This window comes from Petromyzon marinus, chromosome 31, assembly GCF_048934315.1.
Source record: "Petromyzon marinus isolate PM22_M1 ecotype Great Lakes invasive population chromosome 31, UKy_Petmar_22M1.pri1.0, whole genome shotgun sequence".
NCBI lineage: Eukaryota > Metazoa > Chordata > Hyperoartia > Petromyzontiformes > Petromyzontidae > Petromyzon > Petromyzon marinus.
This window is the reverse complement of record NC_133697.1, coordinates 4,217,632-4,242,179: the sequence shown is the minus strand read 5'-3', so window position 1 is coordinate 4,242,179 and position 24,548 is coordinate 4,217,632. Positions and strand designations below refer to the sequence as shown.

Here is a 24,548-nt window from a genome sequence, read left to right as displayed (position 1 = left end):
GCCCTTCTTAGTGGCACAATGCCAAGAGGGGAATGGACACGAACGAGAGCCCCCCCGCCCTCACCAGCTGTCTGTATCCGACGTTTTATGCGGCGTGGGGGGTTGTGGAGTGGGGTTGTGGAGTGGGGGGGTTGTGGAGTGGGGGGGGGGGTTGTGGAGCGGGGGGGTTGTGGAGTGGGGGGGTTGTGGAGTGGGGGGGGGGGTTGTGGAGTGGGGGGGTTGTGGAGTGGAGGGGGGTTGCGGAGTGGGGGGGGGGTTGGGGGGGGTTGTGGAGTGGGGGGGTTATGGAGTGGGGGGGGGTTGTGGAGTGGGGGGGGTGTGGAGTGGGGGGGGTGTGGAGGGGGGGGTTTGGAGTGGGGGGGGGTTGTGGAGTGGGGGGGGGGGGCATCACAACCACCTTTACTGATTGGCCCGGTCTGCACACGAGTGAGTGAGCGAGTAAACCCACAACACAAATCGCCGGCTCAGCAACAGCAGCAGCAGCACCCACGAGGTCAGCGCCGACCCCGATTGGTCGAGATCCCCCTCGTGCCCATTTCCTGCAACTCACCCGATTGGTTGTTGGTGGTGGTAGTAGTGGGATGTGGTTGGTGGTGGTGGTAGTAGTGGGATGTGGCTGGTGGTGGTGGTCTATAAGAGTCACATTCACAGGGAGGAGCTTCCTCAAACTGCCGCATAGGCCGCGAGAAGCGTCGCCACCACCACTCCACCCACCAGAACCACCACACTCCAGCCCTAGACACCACCACCACTACCAACTCCACACTCCTTCCGCAGCTTCCATCAATCGCCTCTTGCGCATTCTCCGGAGATGGCCGACCGAGACGTCACGTCGATCGACATGAAGGACGTGGAGCTGCGAGAGGAGGAGCAGCAGCAGCAGGAGGAGGAGGAGGATGATGGCGAAGCTGAGAAAGTGCTCATGAACACGCCGGTCGACGCGAACGGAGCGGCGGCCAAACTCGACGACGACGGCGGCGCCTCGCCCGCGGCTCGCTTCACGGGCCTCACCAAAGAGGAGCTTCTCAAAATCTCGACGCAGCCCTTCTGGATCCGCACCCGCCTCGCCCTGCTCGTGCTCTTCTGGCTGGGCTGGCTCGCCATGCTCGCCGGCGCCGTCGCCATCATCGTGCAGGCTCCGCGGTGCAAGGCCGAGCCGCCGCGCGAGTGGTGGCGGCTGACGGCCGTCTACGACGTCTCCACGGCGGCGTTCGCCGACAATAACGGGGCCGGCAAAGGGGACGTGCGGGGTGAGTGAGCGAGCGTGTGGGTGAGTGAGTGGGTGAGTGAGTGTGTGGTGAGTGTGTGGTGAGTGTGGTGAGTGAGTGGTGAGTGTGGCCCCTGGTGTACGGGGTGTGTGGTGAGTGGTGAGTGAGTGGTGAGTGAGTGGTGAGTGAGTGGTGAGTGTGTGGTGAGTGTGGCCCCTGGTGTACGGGGTGAGTGTGTGGTGAGAGGTGTGAGTGAGTGGTGAGTGTGTGGTGAGTGTGGCCCCTGGTGTACGGGGTGAGTGTGTGGTGAGTAAGTGGTGAGTGTGGCCCCTGGTGTACGGGGTGAGTGTGTGGTGAGTGTGTGGTGAGTGTGTGGTGAGTGGTGAGTGTGGCCCCTGGTGTACGGGGTGAGTGACCGAGCGAGTGCGTCGCCCCGGCATTTTGTCCGCCGGCTTCGTGTTGTTAGTCGAGCGCCAACACCCCAATGGTCGCGACCGACATCACCACCACCACCATCATCCTCGTCGACATCACCACCATCATCCTCGTCGACACCACCACCATCACCACCGTGGTTGGCTGTCGCCGCCGCCGTCATTGTCACGCTGAGAAACCCGGTTTCGGCATCGCAAGCACCTTCATTGATTGCATCATTCATTCATTCGTAACCCAGCACCCCCTCCTCGTGGCCTTCCAACGTGTCCCCCTTCAACATTGTCACATTGCCCTGTTCGTCGTCGTCTAGACAACAATGTAAATTGTCGTAATGAACCATCGTGAACGACGCAGCCCCCGTTGTGTAACAAGAGGAGGGCTGCCCCAGCGCCGTGCTGATCACTTTTCCCCCTCGACTTTTACGCCGCCCAAGATGGTGAAGGGTCGCCTTCCTCCTCCTCTCTCTCCTTCCTCTCCTCCCTTCTCCTCCCTCTCCTCTCTCTCCTTCCTCTCCTCTCTCTCCTCCTTCCTTCTCCTCTCTCCTTCCTCTCCTTCCTCCTCATCCCTCTCCTCTCTCTCCTTCCTCCTCTCTCTCCTCCTCTCTCTCCTCCTCCTCTCTCTCCTTCCTCCCTCTCCTCTCCTTCCTCCCTCTCCTCTCCTTCCTCCTCCTTCTCCCTCTCCTTCCTCCTCCCTCTCTCCTCTCCTCCTCCTCTCTCTCTCCTCCTCCTCTCTCTCTCCATGCCCCCCGGCCCAGCCCGGCCATCCCGAACGATGTGTTAGGAATTTAATTACGGATTTAATTAGCGCGCACTCTTGAGATGGCTCCTCTGCGCGACAAGTGGACGTTGAGCGAGGTGCGACATCGCGAAATGTGAAATGGAGGGAGGCGGTGGGAGGGAGGGAGGAGATGGAGGAGGAGGTAGAGGGTAGATGGAGGAGGTATAAGGGAGATGGAGGAGGTAGAGGAGGAGATGGAGGCTGTGAATAATGGCGCGAGTGGAAGGCGAGAAGATTCCCACCGCATGGCGCGTCTATAAATAATTATTTTATTATTCGCGGGGCAGTGAGACCCAAGGAGAGAGGCGACGACGACGTCGTCGAGATTCGTTCTGTGATGGCGAGGTCACTCGGGCACACACGAGGAGATATGGTGGTGAGGCTGTGGTGAGGCGGTGTGGTGAGGCTGTGGTGAGGCGGCGTGGTGAGGCTGTGTGGTTGGTGGACACTGACGAGGTGTGGTCGTTAACGACGAGGAGGAGGAGGGGGATATGGTTTGGTGAGGAGCCGGCGTGGCTGTGGTGAGGCGTGTGGTGAGGGGGATGGTGAGGCGGTGTGGTGGTGTGGTGAAGTGGTGAGGCTGTGTGGTAAAGTGGTGAGGCTGTGTGGTGAGGCTTTGTGGTGAAGTGGTGAGGCTGTGTGGTGAGGTGGTGAAGTGGTGAGGCTGTGTGGTGAGGCGTGTGGTGAGAAGTGAAATTTGAGTTTGAGGTTGCGTCATGCATGGACGTGGCGCAGCGTGGCTGACGCCGCAAACGCCGCATTGCTAACACGGCATATTTAAATTTTTATTTAAAGCTTTCGTGACTGCAGTGATTCATATTCTTGGGTTCTTTCGGTAAAGTCACGTAGAAGGGAAACACTGAAATAATAAAAATATATATAAAACAATAAAATTTTCACGTTTCGACTGTTTGTGTTCAACGTGACTTTACCGAAAGAACCAAGAATACGGAATGTTTAATCATTTAATCTGTGCGATTTTCAATTCTATCTAACCCCCTCTTTGCATAGTTGTCAAACCCCATACGATTTATCCCTTATTCGTTACAGGGAAATTGCGTTTTCGGATCCATACGGCGTACAGCCGTTTAAATACGGGCAAAATTAGTTATTTTTAAATTGTCTATTTGTTTGTTTCTCCCTTGTGATGGGACTTTGTAGGATGAACGTTGAGATCTGTAAGGGGCACGGGGGTGACCAATAAGGTCTAGAATGTGTCTGTAATAATAAGCTAGGCACTGATAAGGGGTTGACTGGTTTGTCCCATTGCTTGAATTATTGTTCCAACGGCGTCTCTATGTTCATCACTTTTCTTTGGCAACGCTTTTTAAATAGTGGAAACGAGGCTTGGATAAAGTGAATAGTCACAAAATGTAATAATGTGTATACTGCAGCGTGTCGGCTCTGAATGCATGCAGGGTGGCTGTGTACAACTACACTATTAATATTCAAGACAACGCGTTGGAAACGTGTGTGTGTGCCCCCTTTTTGCCAAGTCACCTTCATGGGGGGTTATTGGACCATAGCACAGTGGAAAGCAGTGATCCTCGTGGCAATAAGTAACTGTTAATCCTGCCAATGCGAGTTTGCTTCCCACCCCCATGATTTACGTGGGTTTCCTCCCATAGCTAAACTCGCACAAAAGTCATCATTGTTGGGACAAACAAAAACCCTCCAGGAAAAAAAGTATTGGGACTTGGTGCTTGATATTTGAACACACTGCAATAAAATCAATTGCTCTTTGGTTCTATTCGGTAAAGTCACGTAAAAAAAACAACATAAAATAAATAAAAATAAAATAATGTTTAAAAAATAAAAAAAATAAAAATTTTACGTGACTTTACCGAATAGAACCAAAGAGTGAATCCTTGCAGTCACGAAAGCTTTAAATCTAGAAAAAAGCCATTGCCTTAGCTCCAACACCCCCCCCCCCCGCCTTCATCAAACTGCGGTGACGAGCATGGTGAAGTAAGTTCAAACAAGCCACATGACCCACACGGCGTGGGGAGGCCCCTCATCCAGCAGTGGATTAACGCAAGGGGCCGTACGTGTACATAACAGATGAGAGTTAAAGTTTATCCACCTCTAATAGCGCCACGAAGCGTTGACGGGTAACCGCCCCCCCCGATTCTCCCGTTAGCCTCACGAGCCCCTCGTGAGGATAACGGGGGGGGCTCGTGAGCCCCTCGTGTTGACCCGTCCTTGCCGGTTACCAGGCGTGCAGAGCCGGCTGGATTACCTCAAGCAGCTCAACGTGAGGGCGATGGTGATGCAGCTGATTCCAGAGGACGCAGCCACGACCCGCCAGGAGGTGAACTTCACAAACGTGGACGTTCGCTACGGCCGGCTGGACGAACTCCAGAAGCTGATGACGGAGGCTCGGAGGAAAGGTGGGTTCTCGTATTTATACTGCACCTCGCTCACAGCGGTACATCTCAGAAACGCGCTATGGCGGGTGACGACCACGACCTACCACACACACTAGCAGCTGTCCCTGTGAGGCAGAGCGAACAGGTGAAATTGGGCATTGGTCTCCCGGTAGAGGGCGGTGTCGTTACATTGGATTCCCAATTAAGTCCGCCCAGCGCTCGCAACTACAGCCATTACCTCGTTAATCGCGATGGATATACGTTCCGGAGATGCTCGTCAATAGCACATTCTGCGGATATTGGCCTACTAATATCGTACAAACAGCGTCTGCAGATGCTTCTAAAGCTTCAAGAAGTTCTATCATCTTTGCCTCATCACTCTCTCTCTCTCATCACTATACATCTCATCACTATTCGTCACTTTCTCTGTCATCACTTAGTCTCATCACCGTCTTTCTCTCAGTCCCTCTCGAGGCAGTCGTGCAGAGTTCCAGACGCGATTAGCGGATAGTCAAAACCGCGGATGGCAAGTTCGTGACTAATGAGGGGACACTGTACGCAAGTTCCATCAGCCCCACGTTCCAGACACAGGGGCGTGGGCTGACCGTTGTGGTTTCCGTCTGATCGTCTAGACATCAAGATCATACTCGACATGTTCCCTGCCAAGTGGTTCAGCAACGGCACGAGTGGCACCACGAAGATGCGCGAAGAGATGAAGGTGAGGCAGGCTCAGGGTGGTCGACCGTGGCCCTGGCATCGCGTATTGGTGCGGTTGTTGCATGGTGCACTTGCCCCAACGGTGCGGTTGCCTCATGACTGTGCCCGTTTGTCGATTTCACAGAAAGCCTTGAAGTTCTGGATGGAGCAAGGCATCGCGGGATTCCGCATCGGTGTGGAGGGCCTGGGTGAAAAGGAGGTAATTCCTTGGTCTCCTACCCTTGGCGAGATGCGGTATTTTAGTAAACGTTCGTGTATTCGTGAAAAGTTCAGCGTTTATTTTCGCATCGCCGAGGAGACGGAGTTCAGGAAAAGCTGTTGTCCAACATCCATGGGGAATGAAGGGTGCCAGTTCATCAAAGATGCCGATTATCCGAGTTATACTTACGGCTCACCAAATTTCATAACTTTTCAAGAAAGACACAAAGCTTCCATTTTAACGTTGCTATACTCAATAATTTAATCTCTTTACAGAGGTACTCGCCAGTCTGTTGTGTCGAGCCCTCTAAGTTTATTCTAGTGGGGCACTTTAGAGTGCCGTATACAAAGTTATGATACAGCACAATGCGATCACAATGGCGGACGTTTACAATTGAGACTACCACGGGCGACGCCATCGGCAGCATTCTGAAACTTTCGTAGCACGCGCCAAGAAGCTGGATGGCTATCGGATATTTTTTCTAGATGCGTGAAGATTTGTATTTCCATTCGACAGATGCCGGTTAACAGTGCATTCTGCATAGTCAAGTACCAGTTAACGGAGCTTTTCCTGTAGTTCTAATCTCCCCTGGCAGCCCCGTCACCCACTGCGCGATGCACCTGTTACCAATTTACCTGGGGTCATTTTCTTTGCAGGAGGTCAACGATCTCTTTGAGGAGTGGCACAACGTGACGTCCACCTACAGCACCGAGGACAAGGAGCGTCGGTGAGTGAGCACAACAGCAAAGGCGCCGTCGCCGCTCGGTCGTGCATTTGATGCGTTGTGACCCTTCTAAGCCGGTGTGCTTTGATTGGTGACGCCGGTGTTCAATTTGGTCAGAATTTGTTTAGTATTAGACTCGTAGAGGACATAATCTTGGTTCCTTCGGGGAAGTCACGTAGATAAAAAAAGAAAACTAAAGTTAAAATAAAAGCACGTGGGGAGGGACAAGCTGTGGAATGTTTGTCAAAGTCTTAAGTCTGTGAGGGATTTCGTTAATTTACCATTGGTTATTCGGCATTTATTTAAATGACTGCATTGAATCTGCGGACCAAGGCTCCACCGTTTGTCCTTGACCAGTCTGAAAAACGTTGACTAAATCAACACCGCTTGGTGTAGCTTCATTATTCGCTTGTCGCTAACGTAAAAATAGCAGTAGCTGCCAGAGTGACTCTGAAGGACGTGCGTGTGTGGCTGTGCAGGGTGCTCATCGCCGACGCTCGGCAGGATTCGGATCTGGCGGAGTATCTGGTGGAGAACGGAAATGCTGACCTGCCCGTTGTCTATGACCTACGCAAGTTGTCTGCCAACTCCACGGAAACAGATGTCCACAATCTGGTCAAGTCCCTCATCATGAAGGCAGCCAACAAGTCCATTGGATTGGCGGTCAGTACCGCCGTGGCTGCAGTGCCGCTGGCATTTGTGCGTTGCGCACACCGCACCGTGCGAATTGTACGAATCTAAAGTGCACAATCAGATTGACATCTCTCGACGCGCTTGAGTTGCATTACAGTTGAAGCTGCGATTGTTACGCAGCAGGGAGGGGTTGGGGAGAGGATTACATTGATGGGGTGTCCGTACATTTTGCAGATTGGAGGTCGCAACGGCTACTTGGCCACCAAGAATCCGGGATTGAACCGGGCCCTCGGTGTCCTGCTGCTTACCCTACCGGGCACGCCGTTCATCTACTACGGCGACGAGATCGGCTTGAGAGACTTCGAGGTAGGTCCCCCGTTGCTCCCACCACACGGGCTAAATTGCTGCGGCCGCACCTGTGCTTTCACTGCTTGTGGTTGTACTTTCACCCCGAGTATTTCGCGAGCGTCGCAGTAATTGTAGTTGTATGGTCCGATCTTATCAGGGTGCGGAAATCCCAATGCCGTGGAACGACTCCAGTGGAATCGTCAACGTGAAGGTATGGACGGCACGAAACGCACGCAAACAACACCGAGTTTAAATTTATTACAAAAAACAAACAATATTGGGTTCTCTATAATATGATACAGGGTCTGTATGGTTCTTTAATACATGACCATGTCCCATCTTGTCACCACCTCCCCTTTTCACCCCTCACCGAATTCGTGTGCGTGCAGAGCCAGGAGACTCACAAGCACAACTCGACGTTGCTTCTCTACCGCAATCTCGCAAAGCTCAAGTGGTCCGAGTCGGCGGCCAAGTTTGGCGACTTCAATTTTACATTGATCGAGGGCGGCGTGTTCGCGTTCCAACTGGTGTGGGACCAGAGTCCTCGCCTCATTATCCTCTTCAACCTCGGGTCCACGCAGCAAACGCTGGACCTGGTGAAGGAGCACAAGCTCCCGGCGACGGCCAGCGTGGTGGGCAGCTCGACGCTCCACCGTTTGGGCGACGTGGACCTCTCCAAGCTACAGCTGGAGCCAATGGAGGCACTGGTGCTCAAGTACAACTACGTGGCCTAAAGTCGAGCATGGCCACGGTGTGAAGGGGGCTCTCGCCCCCAGTTAGCGGAGCCACTTGGCAGGCGAATGAAAGGTGGTGGTGGTGTAGTTGCACTGGTATGGGAACAAATACATTTCTTGTTGTGTTTGTTAGCAGTCCAGTTTGGATCTCGCTGTATTCCATTGCGACAAGATTTTACCATTTTGCTTGAACCTCGATTGCTTGAGAAAATAAATGTTACAAAGCCTAACCACGGTCCTCATTTTGTCAGTGTTTAATGGAGTAGCCGTGCGTTACCGCCCCAATGTTTTCAGTCTGTAGTTGGGTGAAATTAAATTCGGTTACTTCAAGAAGCTCCCAGCACGAGATTTTAAACCTCGGACATTGTGCGGAACAAAAGTGCACCTCCGATTAGCACGGTTGGATATGTACTGTGCGAAAGAAATTCAACATACAGCAGTACATCGGTGAAAACCTATGCAGTGGTAATACTTGTATCTCCACATAAATTGGCATTGTTTCTGCGATGTTGGCAGTGCCGCGCAGGCATGGTGGGAGTACTCGCTTGCGTAACCTGTACCTTGTTCCACCACGCGTCGGCTGTGCGTGTTTTACGTTTCTGCTATCAAGGCGAGAGCTGGTTAATCAGTCGGGGAGTCCAAGGGCCTGCCACAGGAAGGTGTACTGTTGGGCAACCTGCAACGAAGACGGTGGTAAAGACAGGAACATTGTTCATTTTGGCTGAATCAGTTTTTTTTTTAAAGGCCAAGCTAATGACTAAGGCGCCGCACATTTGACTCGCCAGGGACTGAACCGTAAGCAGATGAGTAAAAAAAACGAAGTGCGTGTGTGTGACCATCTGTAGAAATCGTGCAGTCTCACTGCAAAAACAGGTTAATGGACGAAACTAAAGCGCAAACTGCTTTCGGTGTGTGACGACGCCTCACTGCGCTTTAGGGATGTGCCATCGTACGCGACGTCAATACTGCATGCCTGCGTGCGAGGTGGTCAGATGTGTGAACCACCATCAACATTTGCACCCATGCACAAACACCGCACTGGATCGTGTGTGGCCATAGGTTAACCGGTCGAGCGTCGATCCGTGAAAATGCGCTGTTAACGCCGCTTAAAATAACCGTTTTGACGGTGCAGGGTCGCGCGTATCGACGTCGCTTGAGAAAACGCGTTCTCACCTCGCGAACGTGGCCGTCCAGGTCGCCTGGGCCACAGTGGCTCCCTCCCTCGTGCACGCTGACCACCAGCGGCGGCTCGGTGGCGGCCTCTGTGGAGTCGCAAATCCCCGTTTACGGAGTCGTTACAACTAAAACCATAAACCATGTTTTATTTTACCAGGTGTAAGACTCTTTTTCAGAAGTGATCTGGCTAGCAGCAGCCAAATACTCGAAACGCGCGTTTCGAAATGGAGGGAAAAACCTAAGGGCCCGGAGAAAAATCCACACGGCCACGGCAAGAACGTGCAAACTCCAAATATACGGGCGTCGGGATTGAACCCACTAACCTCCTGCATACCAGGCGAGGTAGTTAACATCTCGCCACCGTGCACAACCTGCCGCTCCCCTGGAGCAAAGCGATGGACACCACCCGTGCCAAACGACACGTGGCCAGAACTTGACGGTGACCCCGGCGTTCGCCGCTCGGGCAAGAGGCTCGCGGTTTGAATCCAGCAGCCGCCCTGGTTAATACTGTACCAACCGTAAAACTGTAACTGTAAAAATAACGCAAGTGTTTCCCGGTGCACGTTTGCGATCCCGTGACTTCATTCGCAAGAGTAGGCCATCGTGCACAGGCGTCACGGGCCAAAGTTGAAAAATGAGCCGCAAGTTACTTCAATTGTGATTCTACGCAGCAATCATCGGGCGGCATACTTCAAAACCTCCAAGAGCTGTGGAACACTCCCCCCCCCAACCCGCCCAGCAGAGTGACTCCTCGAGTTGAGAGGGCGCCCTGCAAACGCCTGATCACCCACATTCTGACTGACCTTTAAAGTAGGCTACTGATTAAGTGGATGGAAAAAAAAGTTACCTATTAAGTCAAAAGCGAGACCACCTATTTGAATAAAAGCTCCCTCCAGTGGATCGTTCAGCGTCCTGATGGACACGAACAAGGATTTCTATTTTAAATAGAGAACAGGCCGAGCAAAGAAGCCGTCGCTCTGTGGAAGGAAAATGAGAGACGGCTCCTTTCACCGTCCTCCCCTGTTCGCTGAGCGACCTAGCTACGGACCGGGCTTACACCAACCCCGCCTGACTAAAACTACACCACCACTTTCGATTTAAAGATTTCGCGACTGCAGGGATTCATCTTCTTGGTTCTTTCGGTGAAGTCACGTAGAAGGGAAATAATAAAATAATACATGCTAATTCCTCACATTAACATGCTAATCTCCCAGTTACATGCTAATTTCTGACTTTAACATCCTGCTAATCTCACATTAACACAGCTACTTCAATGCTAAATTCTTCTGTTGATATGTAAACTTTGTCAAGGCGCTCTGCTCCTCCCACCCAGCTTAAAAGACGCTGCCAAGCTTAGCAGTGTTCATTGGAGCGCTGTCTTTCCGACAGCTCCGTTTCTTCACCTGAGGACGGCTGCTTGTGTTGTGGCCGAAACGTCGTGAGAATTTTATTTTATTTTGTTTTATTTTTATTATTTCCCTTCTACGTGACTTTATCGAAATAACCAAGAAGATAAACCACCACTTTTAATAACCCCATTCATCATCTACAACACACTCATCTTCATGTTCGATTTTATAAACTTTTGTACAGTGCTTTGGGAAAGGCACCATATGTACATTTCGATAAGAAAATGAAATCGCGAGGTGATATGTATTGAGGTTTTTTTTTCTTGCTATATTCTATAGAATTGAAAGAATATTCCGGTGAAATAATGACATTGGAAGGAGCACGCATTGAAAAGTATGAGCAATATTAAATGAATCGTGGTCAGTCTTCGGTATTTGTTAGTCCCACCTCTTCAGTGTCACTATTATTACTCCTCAACGGTTTCCGGACTTCCGCAATTTCAGCTCGCCTCCATCTTCATTCTGTTGCACGGAAAATCCCGTGTGGCCACTCACCGAGCTAGTTTAGGTGACCACTGGCGCTGCAGCAGCCACTAACAACAACAGAGCTATTGTTGGGGTTGACAGCAGCCCAGCCAGCAGCCAGCCAGGAGACTCGAGGCATAGCTTAAGGGTTACAGTGGAATGCAGCGTGGAGCGAGGCATTTTTCAGTCTACTGCTCAAGTCTCCGGCCTTGCCCCCAACAGAAATCCCACAAATGATCACAATCCGCGGCGATAACAAGGGGATTATCCACTCTATCTGCATCCATTTCATTCGCATTGTTTCTCAGATTGTCTCTTTCACCTGTACTTTTATACGCTCCACGAACCCAATCGGAACTCCTACTCGGCCCTCGCAACACACGATCGGATGCACGTGCAGCAAAAGAAAATTCTGATCGATAATACGTGGTTAAACTTCATGCCCCATGGTGTAAAGTGCAGTCTCCGACCATTATCCACTATCTCTGATGATAAATTCTATCTCTCTTGGCGCCTCTCTGCGCTGTAACGAAGGGCCGTTGCCAGAAACGTCGCCTGGTTATCAATTTCCTTTTGAAGCCGCACGGCATTGTCGAGAGACGTGTTGAATCTTCGTAAAAACTACTCGGGACCTCCGGAGTAACGCACTGGAGTTTCAATAAGGGGAAACCAAACCCAAGCGTGATTCCATGGCCCACGCCAATGCACGTTGAACCTCGGGCAGCCGTTATTCTGCAGCGAGTGGGGCCTTCCGGCTCTCCGTTTTAACACAGCGACTCCAGTCGCAATGGCCATGGCAAGACACGGGACACCGTCGCTCACCCTGCCAACACCAACAAGCCACGCATAAGGTGGGGGGGGGGGACCAGGCTCCTCCACCCATGGTGTCGAAACATTAATTTGTTACAAATCTTTCCCGTTCTGGTGACGTACGTTCACGTCGACGGAACGGAATCGATTTTGGACGGCATCGGAAGTAAGAGGTTCACGCGGGATGACATGTGGCACAGTTTGGCGCCAGCTATCGTAGGGTGCGGTTGTGTCGCTACGGTTCTCTGCGGTGAGTACAAATGTTTTTAAAAACAGCGGCGCTAGTACACCTTTATAAATAAAATTAACGCTGAGCCACTTGCAACTTGCAGACGTCTCAGGACGGGGAAAGGGTTAAAAGCTATTTTGCTTTCAGAAAATAATTAAATAGCACGTTCTTTAATAATCCACAAAAAACATTACAATATTGTGGATTTGCTCTCCAACACACCGGTGTGCTGTACTAGTAACGAATTGGCATGTTCTGCTTACGTGGCAAACCTTACGAATTGGCTGTGTAGGGTTGTGGCGGGTTAAACGACACATTTATATTTACGCGATCTAACCAAAAAAACCTATTATGGATGATATTGGTCGTGAAAGCCTACGTGTTAAACAGCACATACTTTACTTGGAATACAAAAAGAGCTAAAGACGAACCCATCACGTAAAGCAGAAGGCAAACATGCCACAATAATCAGCATTCCCAGACATCTACTTAACTCGAATAATTTACTAAGAGTCCACGAGTAGGCCTTGAAGCCCTCTGGGTAATCAGCCACGCGCCACCTGGTGGACAGGTAAGGGGGCGTGTGGAGCGTGGATGGATAGGTACAGTTTGGGGTTTCAGATTGAAAACATTCAGGAATTTTTAAGGAAAAAGTTCAGATATTTTTTTCTGGCCGGTTCTTTGGGTCGATTCTCAGTTGGCGGTGCGCCGCGCGCCGTGGTTCCCGAGGGGCCCCCCCTCCCCCCCCCCCCCGTCGCGTTTCCGCCAAACCTCACCGGCGCCGGCGAGGGACGGCCGCGACGCACGGTACTCCGCCATCGCCTGGCGCAGGCGCGAGACGTAACGCAGCACCCCGGCCGCCGGCACCAAGCGGTCCCCAAGCGAGCAGCTGATGTACATGGCCGGGTACGCCTGCATGGGGCACACACAGGCAGGGCATGGCGCACACAAAGGCAAAGATCCACCACCACCCCCCCCCCCCCCCCCCGTGTTGACTTTAACAGGGCTGCTCGGGCAAGTGGTGTTAGCGAGCGCCTATGAACGCCGGCACACGGGGAGGGGGGGGGGGGTTGGGGTTTGGCGGCCAGCACCACGCCCGGCCGCCTTTGTCTGCCCAGGTAAGATATTTACTGCACACCGCTACACCAGGTACTCAATTAAGGCACAGTATCGGTTCAGATAATCGTCACGGGTCTTGGCCATGGGCAGGAATCAACTCGGGTCACCGGGCTCGTAATGCAGTGCGCAAACAGCTACACAACCGGTCCCCACGCGCACGCACATGCAGCTCCCAGCTGCTGCACGCTCACTTAAGTCGCAGGTAATGTGTTGCTAAAGCGCAACTCTCACTTGGATTCTTTAGATTCGTGTAAAAAAAAATGTGATTCAATAGCAACATTCCACACCAGAGCAGTGTTTAAAAATGATCGTTGCGTACAAAATGGGGGGAGCGGTGGCGCAGTGATTGGCACGCCGTGCTACGGTACCGGCGACGCGAGTTTGAGTCTTGGTCACGCCCACAGCCTGCACCAACGCGCACCGACCAGCGTGGTCAAATTTGGTCAAGAACCACCATGACCAGCACGGCGTGGGGGAGACCTTCAACCAGCCGTGGATTGGCCAACAGCTATGAATTAATATTATTAGAAACCCTTGCAGTGACAGAAGCATAATACCAACACCACCCAAAACAGCCAATTAGTAAGGTTTTGCACATAAACAAGACGTGCAGATTAGTTACTGCTTCAGCACACTGGTGTGTTGGAGATTAAACCCACAACATTTACAATTCAAGTACTGTGACGTTTCGCTGGTGATTGCAACCAGCCTCATCAGGCGATTAGCCAGAATTATGAAGCCTTCCTGTTTCACCATGCTGGTCGGTTTAGGTCTTAAATAGATCAATGGTGATGTCATCACGGTGATGTTATCACGGTGATGTCATCACGGTGATGACATCACCGTGATGACATCAGGTGCCAAGACCAGCTAAGATGCTCACGGCGACGGACGAATGTCATTAGCGGGTTATGTCCAAGTGGTAGGCCGCATGTAGTAGGCCGTTATTAACAAAGTCACGTGTTGTCCAGTGCTGTCCAGGTGGTAGGCCGCAAGTTGTAGGCCGTTATTAACAAAGTCACGTGTTCCCCAGTGCTGTCCAGGTGGTAGGCCGTTATTAACAAAGTCACGTGTTGCCCAGTGCTGTCCAGGTGGTAGGCAGTTATTAACAAAGTCACGTGTTCCCCAGTGCTGTCCAAGTGGTAGGCCACAAGTGGTAGGCCGTTATTAACAAAGTCACGTGTTCCCCAGTGCTGTCCAGGTGGTAGGCCGTTATTAACAAAGTCACGTGTTCCCCAGTGCTGTCCAAGTGGTAGGCCGTTATTAACAAAGTCACGTGTTCCCCAGTGCTGTCCAGGTGGTAGGCCGCAAGTTGTAGGCCGTTATTAACAAAGTCACGTGTTCCCCAGTGCTGTCCAAGTGGTAGGCCGTTATTAACAAAGTCACGTGTTCCCCAGTGCTGTCCAAGTGGTAGGCCGTTATTAACAAAGTCACGTGTTCCCCAGTGCTGTCGCCATAACCTGTCTCGGGCCTGGCGAATCCGAACAAGGCTCACGTTTGTCGCTGCCGGCCTCCCATCACTCTCCGCCGCGCGGGTACCTGCGGCCGCACGTTGGTGTAGGGGCAGTAGCTGGTGATGTGGCGGAGGGCGGCGGCATCGCTCAGCGGGTCGCCCCACTCGCCCCGCTCCTGCGGTGTGAGGGGCAGCTCTGGGCGGCGCATCGTGCCCAGCACGTCCAGGAAGGGAGCCTGCGGAGGGCACGCGCGAGATCGTCGGGAGCCGGTGTTCTACCGAGGTCGTCGTTTCACCCAGAGTAAAACCCACCGGGCATTCGAGAAGAAAGCGCTCACGGCTCCGCGCCGAGATGGATTCGGTCGATTTCCGTACGGCGAGTGCGAACGGGGCCCCCCGCGATTAAACGCGGCTCGGCGCTGCGGTGCGGTGCGGTGCCGACCTGCAGGACGACGGCGCGCACCAAGCCGGGAGACTCGTTGCACAGGGCGCCGGCCAGCACGGCGCCGGCGCTGGAGGCGGCGAGGGCGGTGAGGCCCGGGCGGGAGAGTCCTCGAGCGTGGAGCTCCGCCAGGCACGAGCGCAGGTCGTGCAGGCCGGCGAGCTTGTGCGCCCCGCGTCCCGCCGCGTGCCACCAGCGGCCGCGCTCGCCGCCGCCCCTGCGCGTCGCACGGTCGAAACCGCTCACTCCCTCTCTGTCTTTCTCGTTCTCTCTCTCTCTCCTCTCTCAGCGCCGATCCTATAAGCATCCTCCAAACCAGTGCTTGGCCACCAGGGCGCCGCAGTATTTTCGGGAAAAATAAGAACCTCGCTGTCCGCAAGCTAGGACGGACGAACTCGCCACGCCGTTCAGTGGCCGCTCCACCCCCCTCACCCCCCCCCCCACCTCCCGCCCATCCCCTCTCAATTGGTCGCGCACCCGCGGCACGACGGCAGCCGCCGCCGCCGCCCCCGGCCCTCCCTCGACTCCCTCGGTCGGCGCATGACGGCACAGTTGGGCAAACGGTGCCGCGGAGACGGAGGCGGCTCCAAATTGCTGAGCGCCGCCGCCGAGTGACGGAGGTCGAGAAGCACTGCTCTCGACGGCACCGGCCACCGTTGACGGCACCGGCCACCGTTGACGGCACCGGGCTGGTTCAGGACTCACGCGCCACCGACGCTCGCCACGGCCGGGAATCCAATTGCGGGGGGGGGGGGGGGGGGGTCCGTTACTTGGCACCGCACGATTGCGGCGGCGTTGTTGTTTTTAAAAAAAAAATCTCGACAACAAAATGCGAGCCCGACGTACCCCGGAGCGGTGCAAGAGTCAGTCGGGTGGGGGTGGTGGGGGAGGCCTCACCGCACGTGGCAGAACGCGAGCACCCAGCCGGCGTCGGCCAGCACGCGCAGCTCGGGCCTGAAGCCCATGGCCACGTCCACGCCGTACGCGCCGTAAACGTGCGCCAGGAGCGGTCGGCCGGAGAGGTCGCCGCCGGGGGGGTCGCGCGAGTGCAGCACGGTCAGCGGCACCGCCGTCCCGTCCTGCGGTACGAGCGGAACGACGGCGCCACTGAGCAACGGCGCGTTTCCGTGAGCCGCGCGAGTCGGATGAATTTGGCGTCTCCAAGTGGAAACCGGATCGCCCACGAGAATTCATGCCGAGCGGAAATATACTCGACTGGGAACGATCGCGAACAACCCAGAAATCGTGAAACAGCGAAAATGAGATCGTGGCAAAGGGACCAATGTCAATCGGCTCTCAGAACGAATCGCGACGGAATCATCGATTCACCGGCGTTGGGAGGTGGGGGAGGACGCTGCGTTAATTGCGGGGTGCTTTCCGCGCGATGCCCCTCGTTCAAATTCCCTGAACCCTCCCTCCCGCCGGCCGGGGCTCTCTCCCGAGCGGCACGGGCTGGCGAGCGGCACCTGGCTGACGGCGTGGAGCCTGCGGACGGAGTAACCGTCCCGCTCGACGCTCCGCGCGGCGTCCCGTTCCGCCGTCGCGTCCCCCCCGGGGTCCCCGTCTCCCGCGTCCCCCCGGACTCGCCCGCTCGCCACGTCCAGCACGCGGCGCTCGCCCGGGAGGACGGGAGACGAGAGGCGGAACCCAAACTCCTCCGGCCCCCGCTCTGCGTCGCGGCCCGGGCTCGCGTCCGGCTCCAGGACGCAGGCCCACGGGGCCAACTGCTCCTCGCGCACACGCACGGAGGCATCGCAAGGGCACGGCAAGGAGCGCCGACATTGAAGGGTTACAGCGACCCGCGTGGCTGAGTACGGTCAAATGAGGACCCCGTAACCGATGCGGGGAGGACTTCATCCAGCAGTGGATTGACAAACGCCGGTGAGGTTAACCCCGACCGTTACATTGCAGGAACACCTCCACATTCCTTGGGTGGGAGTGGCACCAGAATTCGGGCTACGGTTTGCGATGGGTATTCAGTCGATTAATAACACACTTTGGAGTTAGGCCTTGACCCAAAGTACAGTTACAAGCCCCTACAGCTGGCTGTGAATCTGCGTGGGAGGGTATTTGGTGGTTCTCTAACGATTTCATTTTGTGGTCACGAGATGGCACATGCGGTTGTTCAATGATGTGAGATCAGCAGCAGTGGCGGTGGTGGTGGCGGTGGTGGTGGCTGCGGCGGTGGTGGCGGCGGTGGGGAAGACCGGTCCGTCGCGCCCACGTCGAAGCAAGCGAGCGAGCGATCCATCGGTGCAGGAGCGCCGCATTCACCTGCACGGTGGCGGTGCGGTCCGGACGATCGTACGGAACCACGGACAGCGCCAGAGCGCCGCGCTCCGCCGTCAGCGACGCGACCAGGCACGAGTCGAGGAAGTCGACGTCGAGCAGCCGCGTGCCACGCGGGGGGCGCCACAGCGGCCGCCAACCCTCCCGGCCCGGGGCCGACTCGCTCGCCCGCAGAACCTGGCTCGCGCGAACCCACGTAGCGTGACCTCCGACACGTGCCGTACGAGTGCTTGTATGTATGGACTTCTTTCGCACCGTACGTAGCCAACCGTGCTATAAGGGAGTGCTAAACCCGATGTAAAATGAACTTTGCTTTATTTTTCCGATTTTTTGAATAGAATGTCTCCACCGTATTATCCGCGGACGCGCCATCGGCGCAGAATCCGCTCAGAAATGTCTGAGAGCAGCGCGACTCATTTTTGTGTGGGAGGATGGCCAGCGGAAGTGGACATCACAGAGCTGGCTCTGAGGACCCTTCTTCAAGTGACACGATAGAGGGCAGCACTTTCCCACTCGCTCTGCACATCAAAGCGAGGTTCGGTCATGTGACAGTAGTCAAACCGATCTTTTTCCTCTGCAGCCATCAACTCACATCACTTGAGAACCCGGTTTAATCACAACTCAATCTGTTTGTTTATAGGTCTCTTTGTGTGTCTATGGGTCGCTGTGTGAGTCTATGGGTCTCTCTGTGTGTCTATGGGTCTCTCTGTGTGTCTATGGGTCTCTCTGTGTGTCTATGGGTCTCTGTGTGAGTCTATGGGTCTCTGTGTGAGTCTATGGGTATCTGTGCGAGGCTATGGGTCTCTGTGTGAGTCTATGGGTATCTGTGTGAGTCTATGGGTATCCGTGCGAGGCTATGGGTCTCTGTGTGAGTCTATGGGTCTCTCTGTGTGTCTATGGGTCTCTGTGCGAGTCTATGGATATCTGTTGGAGTCTATGGGTCTCTGTGTGAGTCTATGGGTATCTGTGTGAGCCTACGGGTCTCTTTTTGAGTCTATGGGTCTGTGTGTGAGTCTATAGGTCTCTCTGTGTGTCTATGGGTATCTGTGGGAGTCTATGGGTCTCTTTATGAGTCTATGGGTCTCTGTGTGAGTCTATGGGCCTCTTTATGAGTCTATGGGTCTCTGTGTGAGTCTATGGGTATCTGTGGGAGTCTATGGGTCTCTTTTTGAGTCTATGGGTCTGTGTGTGAGTCTATAGGTCTCTCTGTGTGTCTATGGGTATCTGTGGGAGTCTATGGGTCTCTTTATGAGTCTATGGGTCTCTGTGTGAGTCTATGGGGTTCTGTGTGAGTCTATGGGTCTCTGTGTGAGTCTATGGGTCTCTGTGCGAGTCTATGGGTCTCTGTGTGAGTCTATGGGCATCTATGCAAGTTACAGGTGACCGAGCTGAAAGCATGAACTCACAACGCTTGGAAACTCAGTTTCATCATAACTCTGTGTGTATATGGGTCTCTATGTGTGGGTCCATGGGTCTCTGCGTGAGCCTTAGGTCTCTGTGTGAGTCTCAGGTCTCTTGTGTGAGTCTATGGGTCTCAGGGGTGAAGACATGGGTTACTCCGCAAGTCAGAGGCGACCAGGCTGAGACCATCACCCCGCTACACTTGAGAACCTGCTTTAAATCGCAGGCAGCGAACGAAACCCGAATTCTAGCCCACGGGGCTCAGCGGTGCCGACTCGGCTCTCCGACCGCTCGGCCACCGCCGCTCCCACCTGGTACTCGTCGCTCTCCGCCAGCGCCGCCAGCACGTGGAGGCGCCCCCCCGCTCGCTCCACGTGGTACGTGAGCCCCGGCGCCCGCTCCTGCACGACGCGCGGGGGACGCAGCGGTGCCGCCGTGTCCAGCAGCAGCACCTCGGAGCCGTGGCCTCGCCAGCTGCGGTTCACGGTCACGAACCGGCCGTCGCGCGTGCGCGCCAGCCCCACGAAGCAGCTGCGCGACACGGGCGGACCCCGAGGGTCAAGCGGCGCCGGGGGGGGCGAGCGACGCGGGGGTGGGGGGTCACGGGGTCAGATCGGGGGTGGCGCCGGGTGGCGGCGTGGGCGGCGGGGTCACCTGTCGTCGCGCTCTTGGAATAGCCGGTGCGTCGCGGCGCCGGCGTCTCCCAGCTGCAGCGCGCACACCGCCCGGGGGATCAGCTGCTCCGCCGCCTCCGTGTAGTAGAGCACCGAGTCGGTGGCCCACTCTGACGGACAGAGGGGGGCACTGCGTCAGCGCTCACGGTGGCGGCGCCGCCGGCGTTGTCCGTGTACGTCGGTGCGCTTGGCGCGTGTCCGCGCGCGTTCGTGGAAGTGCGTGCGCGTCCGTGTGCCGTGCCAGCCGTCACAGGTGCTCGCCAACGGCACTTGCTCCAACAGTCTGTGAAAGGCTACACGGGGGGATGTTTATCTTTGCGTCTGCGTCAGCGTCAGCACCCGTGTCCAAGCTCAAGGCCTAACATTCTTCCTCTGCCGATGACTCACCGCCCCTTTGCAACCTTAAAACAACAAACGTGGCCACCCGCGTTTCGACCCCGCCACGCGAATCCCCGTCGCGCTATCGATAATCCCGGACGCACCGACGGCCGTGAGGCTGGGCAGGCAGCACAGGAGGGGAGCGCCGGGCGAGCGGAGGCGGCGGCGGCGGCCGGCGCGGCCGGGCCCCGGCAGCGCCAGCACGAGGCACGCGAGCGCGGCGCTGCCGCCGCGGGAGACGGTGAGGGCGAGGCGCGAGCGTCCGGGGGAGACGCGGAGGCCTCGGAGCCGAGCGTCGCGCGACGTCGCGCCTGGCGGGGCGCGGTCCAGGTCGACGAGGAGCTCCTCCGGCCCGGCTCCCACGCGCGACGCTGCCGCACGACACGGCGCCATCGTTACCGATGCCGCTGTTGCTGCTGCGCCTTTATACAGGAAAGCTTAACGAGCCTCTCGTTCTTAGGAGGGTCATGCCAAGCCTTCGCAGGGGGGACGGGGGGGCGGGCGGCGATGTCGCCACTGCGTTATTTCGATTGAGTATTTTCCAGTTGCTTCTCGGCAGCGGGATGTTTTGGCCAACACCGATTCCATTGCACCGGGGTTTTTTGTTGTTGTTATGGGAGGAAATGGGGAAAGCGGGAGGAAATCCACGCAGGACAGCGGAGAACATACCAAACGCAACACACTGAGAGGCGCCCCCGTCGGGGATCAAACCCAGGGCAATTTCCAGCTGTGAGGCGCAAGCGTTACCACTGTGCCACGGAGAGGTTTTCGATTACGAACGGACAAAACGGAAGAAAACTCCTCCGAGTCGACGGCCGAATTCGTTTCACCGCTAAACTCAGCGCTGCCGTTGTGGACTCCGTGCGGGCTGCGTGGCGGTCACCTGCTCGGAGCTCTCGTCGGCAGACGCGGCCCTGCACCTCGTAGTAGACATGGTCGCCCACCACCTGCACAGTTGAGACTTTCACTTGGACAGAGGTGCGAGCAGCGACGCTCGCGAATCGTCGGCTTCGGGAAAAAAACGGGAGCCCGATCGTGGCTTTGCATCGTCACCATCGTCGGCAACATCGTCGTTACCGTAGTCGTCATCGTCGCCGTCGCCATCGTCGCCATCATTGTCACCAGTCATATTTATTTATAATGCACAACTCCCAACACACGTCTCAATGCATAACCTGGCAAACATCTTCATGCAGCACTGTGTATATAGTGCAAAATAAAGTGCGCTCACTAATTGCAAGTTGCCTTTGTCGTATTGCAACTGTCTCCTTTACAGCCTCTCCACACCCCTCACCTCCCCACACCCCTCACCTCACCACACCCCTCACCTCTCCACACCCCTCACCTCTCCACATCCCTCACCTCTCCACAACCCTCACCTCTCCACATCCCTCACCTCCCCACACCCCTCACCTCCCCACACCCCTCACCTTCCCACACCCCTCACCTCCACACACCCCTCGCCTCCCCACACCCCTCACCTTCCCACACCCCTCACCTCCCCACACCCCTCACCTCCCCACACCCCTCACCTCCCCACACCCCTCACCTTCCCACACCCCTCACCTCCACACACCCCTCACCTCCCCACACCCCTCACCTCTCCACAACCCTCACCTCCACACACACCGCGTACTTCCCACCCGCACCCTTCGGCGAGACCCCAGCGCTCTGACCCCTTCCCTGGCTCTCAACGCAATCTGGGATCAGCGGCGCCTCGGGAATGCGGCGGCATTGAGACGCCGCGTCAACGCGCTCCGACTTGCGTCGCGATCGATCGAGGCACCCTCACCGTCGCGTCGTCGTGCCCGGTAGTGAACCGTGCGTAGGCGTCCTGCAGCTTCTGCCGGATCCTGCGGCTCCGGTCCCTGTCGAACGCTCGCTCGCAGTTCCTCGCCTCGCTCTCGAGCAGAGCGGCGTACTCCTGCTGACGCGCGTGCGCGAGTCACATTCGCCCGCACCGCGTGTTCACGTGACCCATTAAAGAGGCGGCCGCGTGGCTCGGAGGTCAAAGACGCCGAGCCGGGAGCACTGAGATTCTGCGGTTCCAATCCGGCTTTCGGCCGCCTGTGGTTAAATCAGATTCTCAAGCGCAGAGAGCTGATGCTCTCCGTCCGGTCACCAATGACTGCACAAAACACCCGTTACATAATAGTTGAATCTACGTTTAATTATGTTACAATTAAATATCGGTTTGGCTGCCATATAACGAACAGTAATCTCTAGCAGGGCGCATTAGAAAGTGCTGCCCTCTATCGTGTGGTAACAAAGTGTCATTTGAAAGGATCTCATGGGTAGCTCTGTAATATCCACTTCCGAGAACACGAAAGGTCACATCCATCTCCGAGAGATCCCAATGAAAACATCCGTCTCGTGATGTGACACCAAAAGCACGTAATTTCATACACAAAGCTAACATTGTTGGCTCATGGATGAGAGAATACTTTGACCGTGTCGGATAAAGTAAAAGTGTACGGTAATGCAGGGACGTGCAGTAAGGGGAGGTAGGGGAGGCAGAGCCTCACCTCTCATACTCCAATGAAAATAGCTGTTACGAAAAAAAAATAATCAAATAAAATAAATATGCAGATTTTTCCACTGATCTGTTATAAATGTCATTCCTGTAAGATTCCAATCATTTTTATAGTCAAAATCGCCAAATTTGCTGAGCTCCGCTGCAAATACAGGAAGAGACGAGAGGTGAGGCAGCGACGAGCTCAGCCTCCCTTCTGATTGTGCAACCCCTCAGTAACTGGATGGAGTGCAGACAATAAGCGCGTGCCTGTTACTATCTCTGTATGTCACCAATGTAATGTTTGTAGACCCCTTCATTTCATGTCCTCACCTTCCATACTCCAGGTAACTTATTTCACGTATGTGTATAAAGATATTTAGGCTCGCTGGTCTCGTCATGAAACTGCAATGAAAAAGCACTGGGGGAGGCAGCTATCACATCTGCCTCACTGAGGGGGAAGTGTCTAACACGCCCCCCTCAGTGAGGCCACGCCCCCTTCCCGTGAGGCCACGCCCCCTTCCCGTGAGGCCACGCCCCCCTCAGTGTGTGAATCTGGCTTTGACTTCACCGCACGTCACTGCAGTAATGTCATACTTTTTACGACAATTGGATGAACATAACCAACATAGCATTAACCCATTCATCTAAAAATGCGGTCGCAAACTTTGTTTTATTTACAACGAATATAAATTTGTACCACAAGTGGCCCAACGACCAATGGTCACCACTCCTCCGTGGCTGGTTCGCTCGTTGGTGAGATGTTAACTGCCTCGCCTAATATACAGGAGGTCGTGGGTTAGATCCTGACGCCTGCTGCTGTATATTTTGAGTTTGCATGTTCTCCCCCGTGGTAGCGTGGATTTTTCTCCCGGCCATACGGGTTTTCCGCTCTACATTTAAAATCAACACGACTTTTGAGTATTCGGCTGCTAGAAATTTCCACGTGATAAGCCACTTAGTTGAGCTATCATTTGTATTGGCAGGTAGCTTCTGAAAAAAAAGAGCTGAAATAGCTCAGTGGGCCTTACCTGGTAAAAATTGTATTAAATTTGTTTATATCATGGGACATTTCTTGCCAGTATCAAAATGTAAGAATTGGTTTGACCCTTTCTGGAAAAAAAGAGGGGTTAAGATGTTTAAACACCAAACAGAAACATTTTGCAAGGAATACATTGCCAGAGCATGTTTGCATGTTCACCACAAGTACTGTGTGGTTAATGCAGACTTGATTCCTTGCAAAACGTTTACTGTTTGGTGTTTTAACATCTTAACACCTCCTGAAAAGAGTAGAACCAATTCCTTTTTTGAGTCCTTCCTCCCCATTCGTCACTCCGTCGCATTGTCAAAGCGTTTCTCTTCCTATTAATATTATTCTTGGTTCTGTCCGATCGTTTACCGGCGGCGAGTCGGCGGCAGCGGAGAGCGCGCGGCCCAGGAAGCCGCCGCCACCGCCGCCGAGCAGGAGGCGAAGTGCTGGGGACGTGGCCCGGGCGACGTGGAGAGGCGGCACCATGTCGCCCCAACTACCGCACCGAGTCTCTTCTGCACCGAGTCGCGTGTCTTCGTGTGTGTGTGGGTGTTTTTCTCTTCTGCACCGAGTCGCGTGTCTTTGTGTGTGTGTGTTTTTCTCTTCTGCACCGAGTCGCGTGTCTTTGCGTGTGTCTTTGTGTTTTGCGACGACGTTCTTCGATTTAGCCAGGCGGGCGGAGAGGCGCGAGGTTCGCGAACCGAGGCGGGAGCGCGCTCGCCGGTCGCCGCGGGCACGGGAAGGGTTCTGGTGATGCAGCGAGCAGGGCTAGTAGGACTTAACGATTCAGCCGATGGGACTAAGGCGCAAACTACTGACGTAGAATTAACGTTTTTTTATTATTATTTAGGTGTTTGATTCACTTCGTGGTTACTAGTTGGTAACGCCTATGGTTATGATCACGACGGTGACATCGTTGCTGTCAGGTTGAACGCGCTTCTTCAGGCACCCTGCGAGACTGGCTAACGAAGGCGTGCGGGCGAGGGAAGGTGGGAGGTTATGGACTTTGCGGATCGT

The 24,548-nt window shown here is 54.8% G+C and overlaps 2 protein-coding genes across 2 annotated transcripts; one reads left to right on the top strand and one right to left on the bottom strand.

The window, feature by feature from the left end:
• Positions 1-662: 662 nt before the first annotated feature.
• SLC3A2 (solute carrier family 3 member 2) lies at positions 663-8,374 on the top strand. The gene is made up of 9 exons (XM_032963706.2): positions 663-1,250; positions 4,637-4,810; positions 5,422-5,507; positions 5,631-5,705; positions 6,362-6,432; positions 6,909-7,092; positions 7,297-7,428; positions 7,568-7,621; positions 7,800-8,374. The coding sequence occupies exons 1-9, from the start codon at positions 812-814 to the stop codon at positions 8,142-8,144; spliced, it is 1,560 nt and encodes a 519-aa protein (XP_032819597.2). The 5' UTR covers positions 663-811; the 3' UTR covers positions 8,145-8,374.
• On the bottom strand, positions 7,649-24,137 carry PREPL (prolyl endopeptidase like). The gene is made up of 14 exons (XM_032963705.2): positions 23,901-24,137; positions 21,782-21,916; positions 20,873-20,936; positions 20,094-20,360; positions 19,592-19,721; positions 19,249-19,468; positions 17,522-17,713; positions 16,714-16,971; positions 16,145-16,326; positions 15,248-15,464; positions 14,892-15,041; positions 13,010-13,145; positions 9,318-9,406; positions 7,649-8,820 (listed from the first exon to the last, which is right to left on the bottom strand). Exons 1-14 carry the CDS (start codon positions 24,015-24,017, stop codon positions 8,770-8,772), a joined length of 2,208 nt encoding a protein of 735 aa, XP_032819596.2. The 5' UTR covers positions 24,018-24,137; the 3' UTR covers positions 7,649-8,769.
• Between the last annotated feature and the right edge of the window lie 411 nt (positions 24,138-24,548).

Bases quoted from the DNA above. Each gene is read 5' to 3' on its own strand.
- SLC3A2 (XM_032963706.2), top strand. From the start codon at position 812: ATGGCCGACCGAGACGTCACGTCGATCGACATGAAGGACGTGGAGCTG. The intron at 1,251-4,636 runs GTGAGTGAGCGA...GCCGGTTACCAG, and splicing joins CGGCAAAGGGGACGTGCGGG to GCGTGCAGAGCCGGCTGGAT. The intron at 7,093-7,296 runs GTCAGTACCGCC...TACATTTTGCAG, and splicing joins ACAAGTCCATTGGATTGGCG to ATTGGAGGTCGCAACGGCTA.
- PREPL (XM_032963705.2), bottom strand. From the start codon at position 24,017: ATGGTGCCGCCTCTCCACGTCGCCCGGGCCACGTCCCCAGCACTTCGC. The intron at 17,714-19,248 runs GTGGGAGCGGCG...CGCGCGAGCCAG, and splicing joins CGGAGAGCGACGAGTACCAG to GTTCTGCGGGCGAGCGAGTC. The intron at 15,042-15,247 runs GTCGGCACCGCA...TGCCCTCCGCAG, and splicing joins TGCGCGCCGTCGTCCTGCAG to GCTCCCTTCCTGGACGTGCT.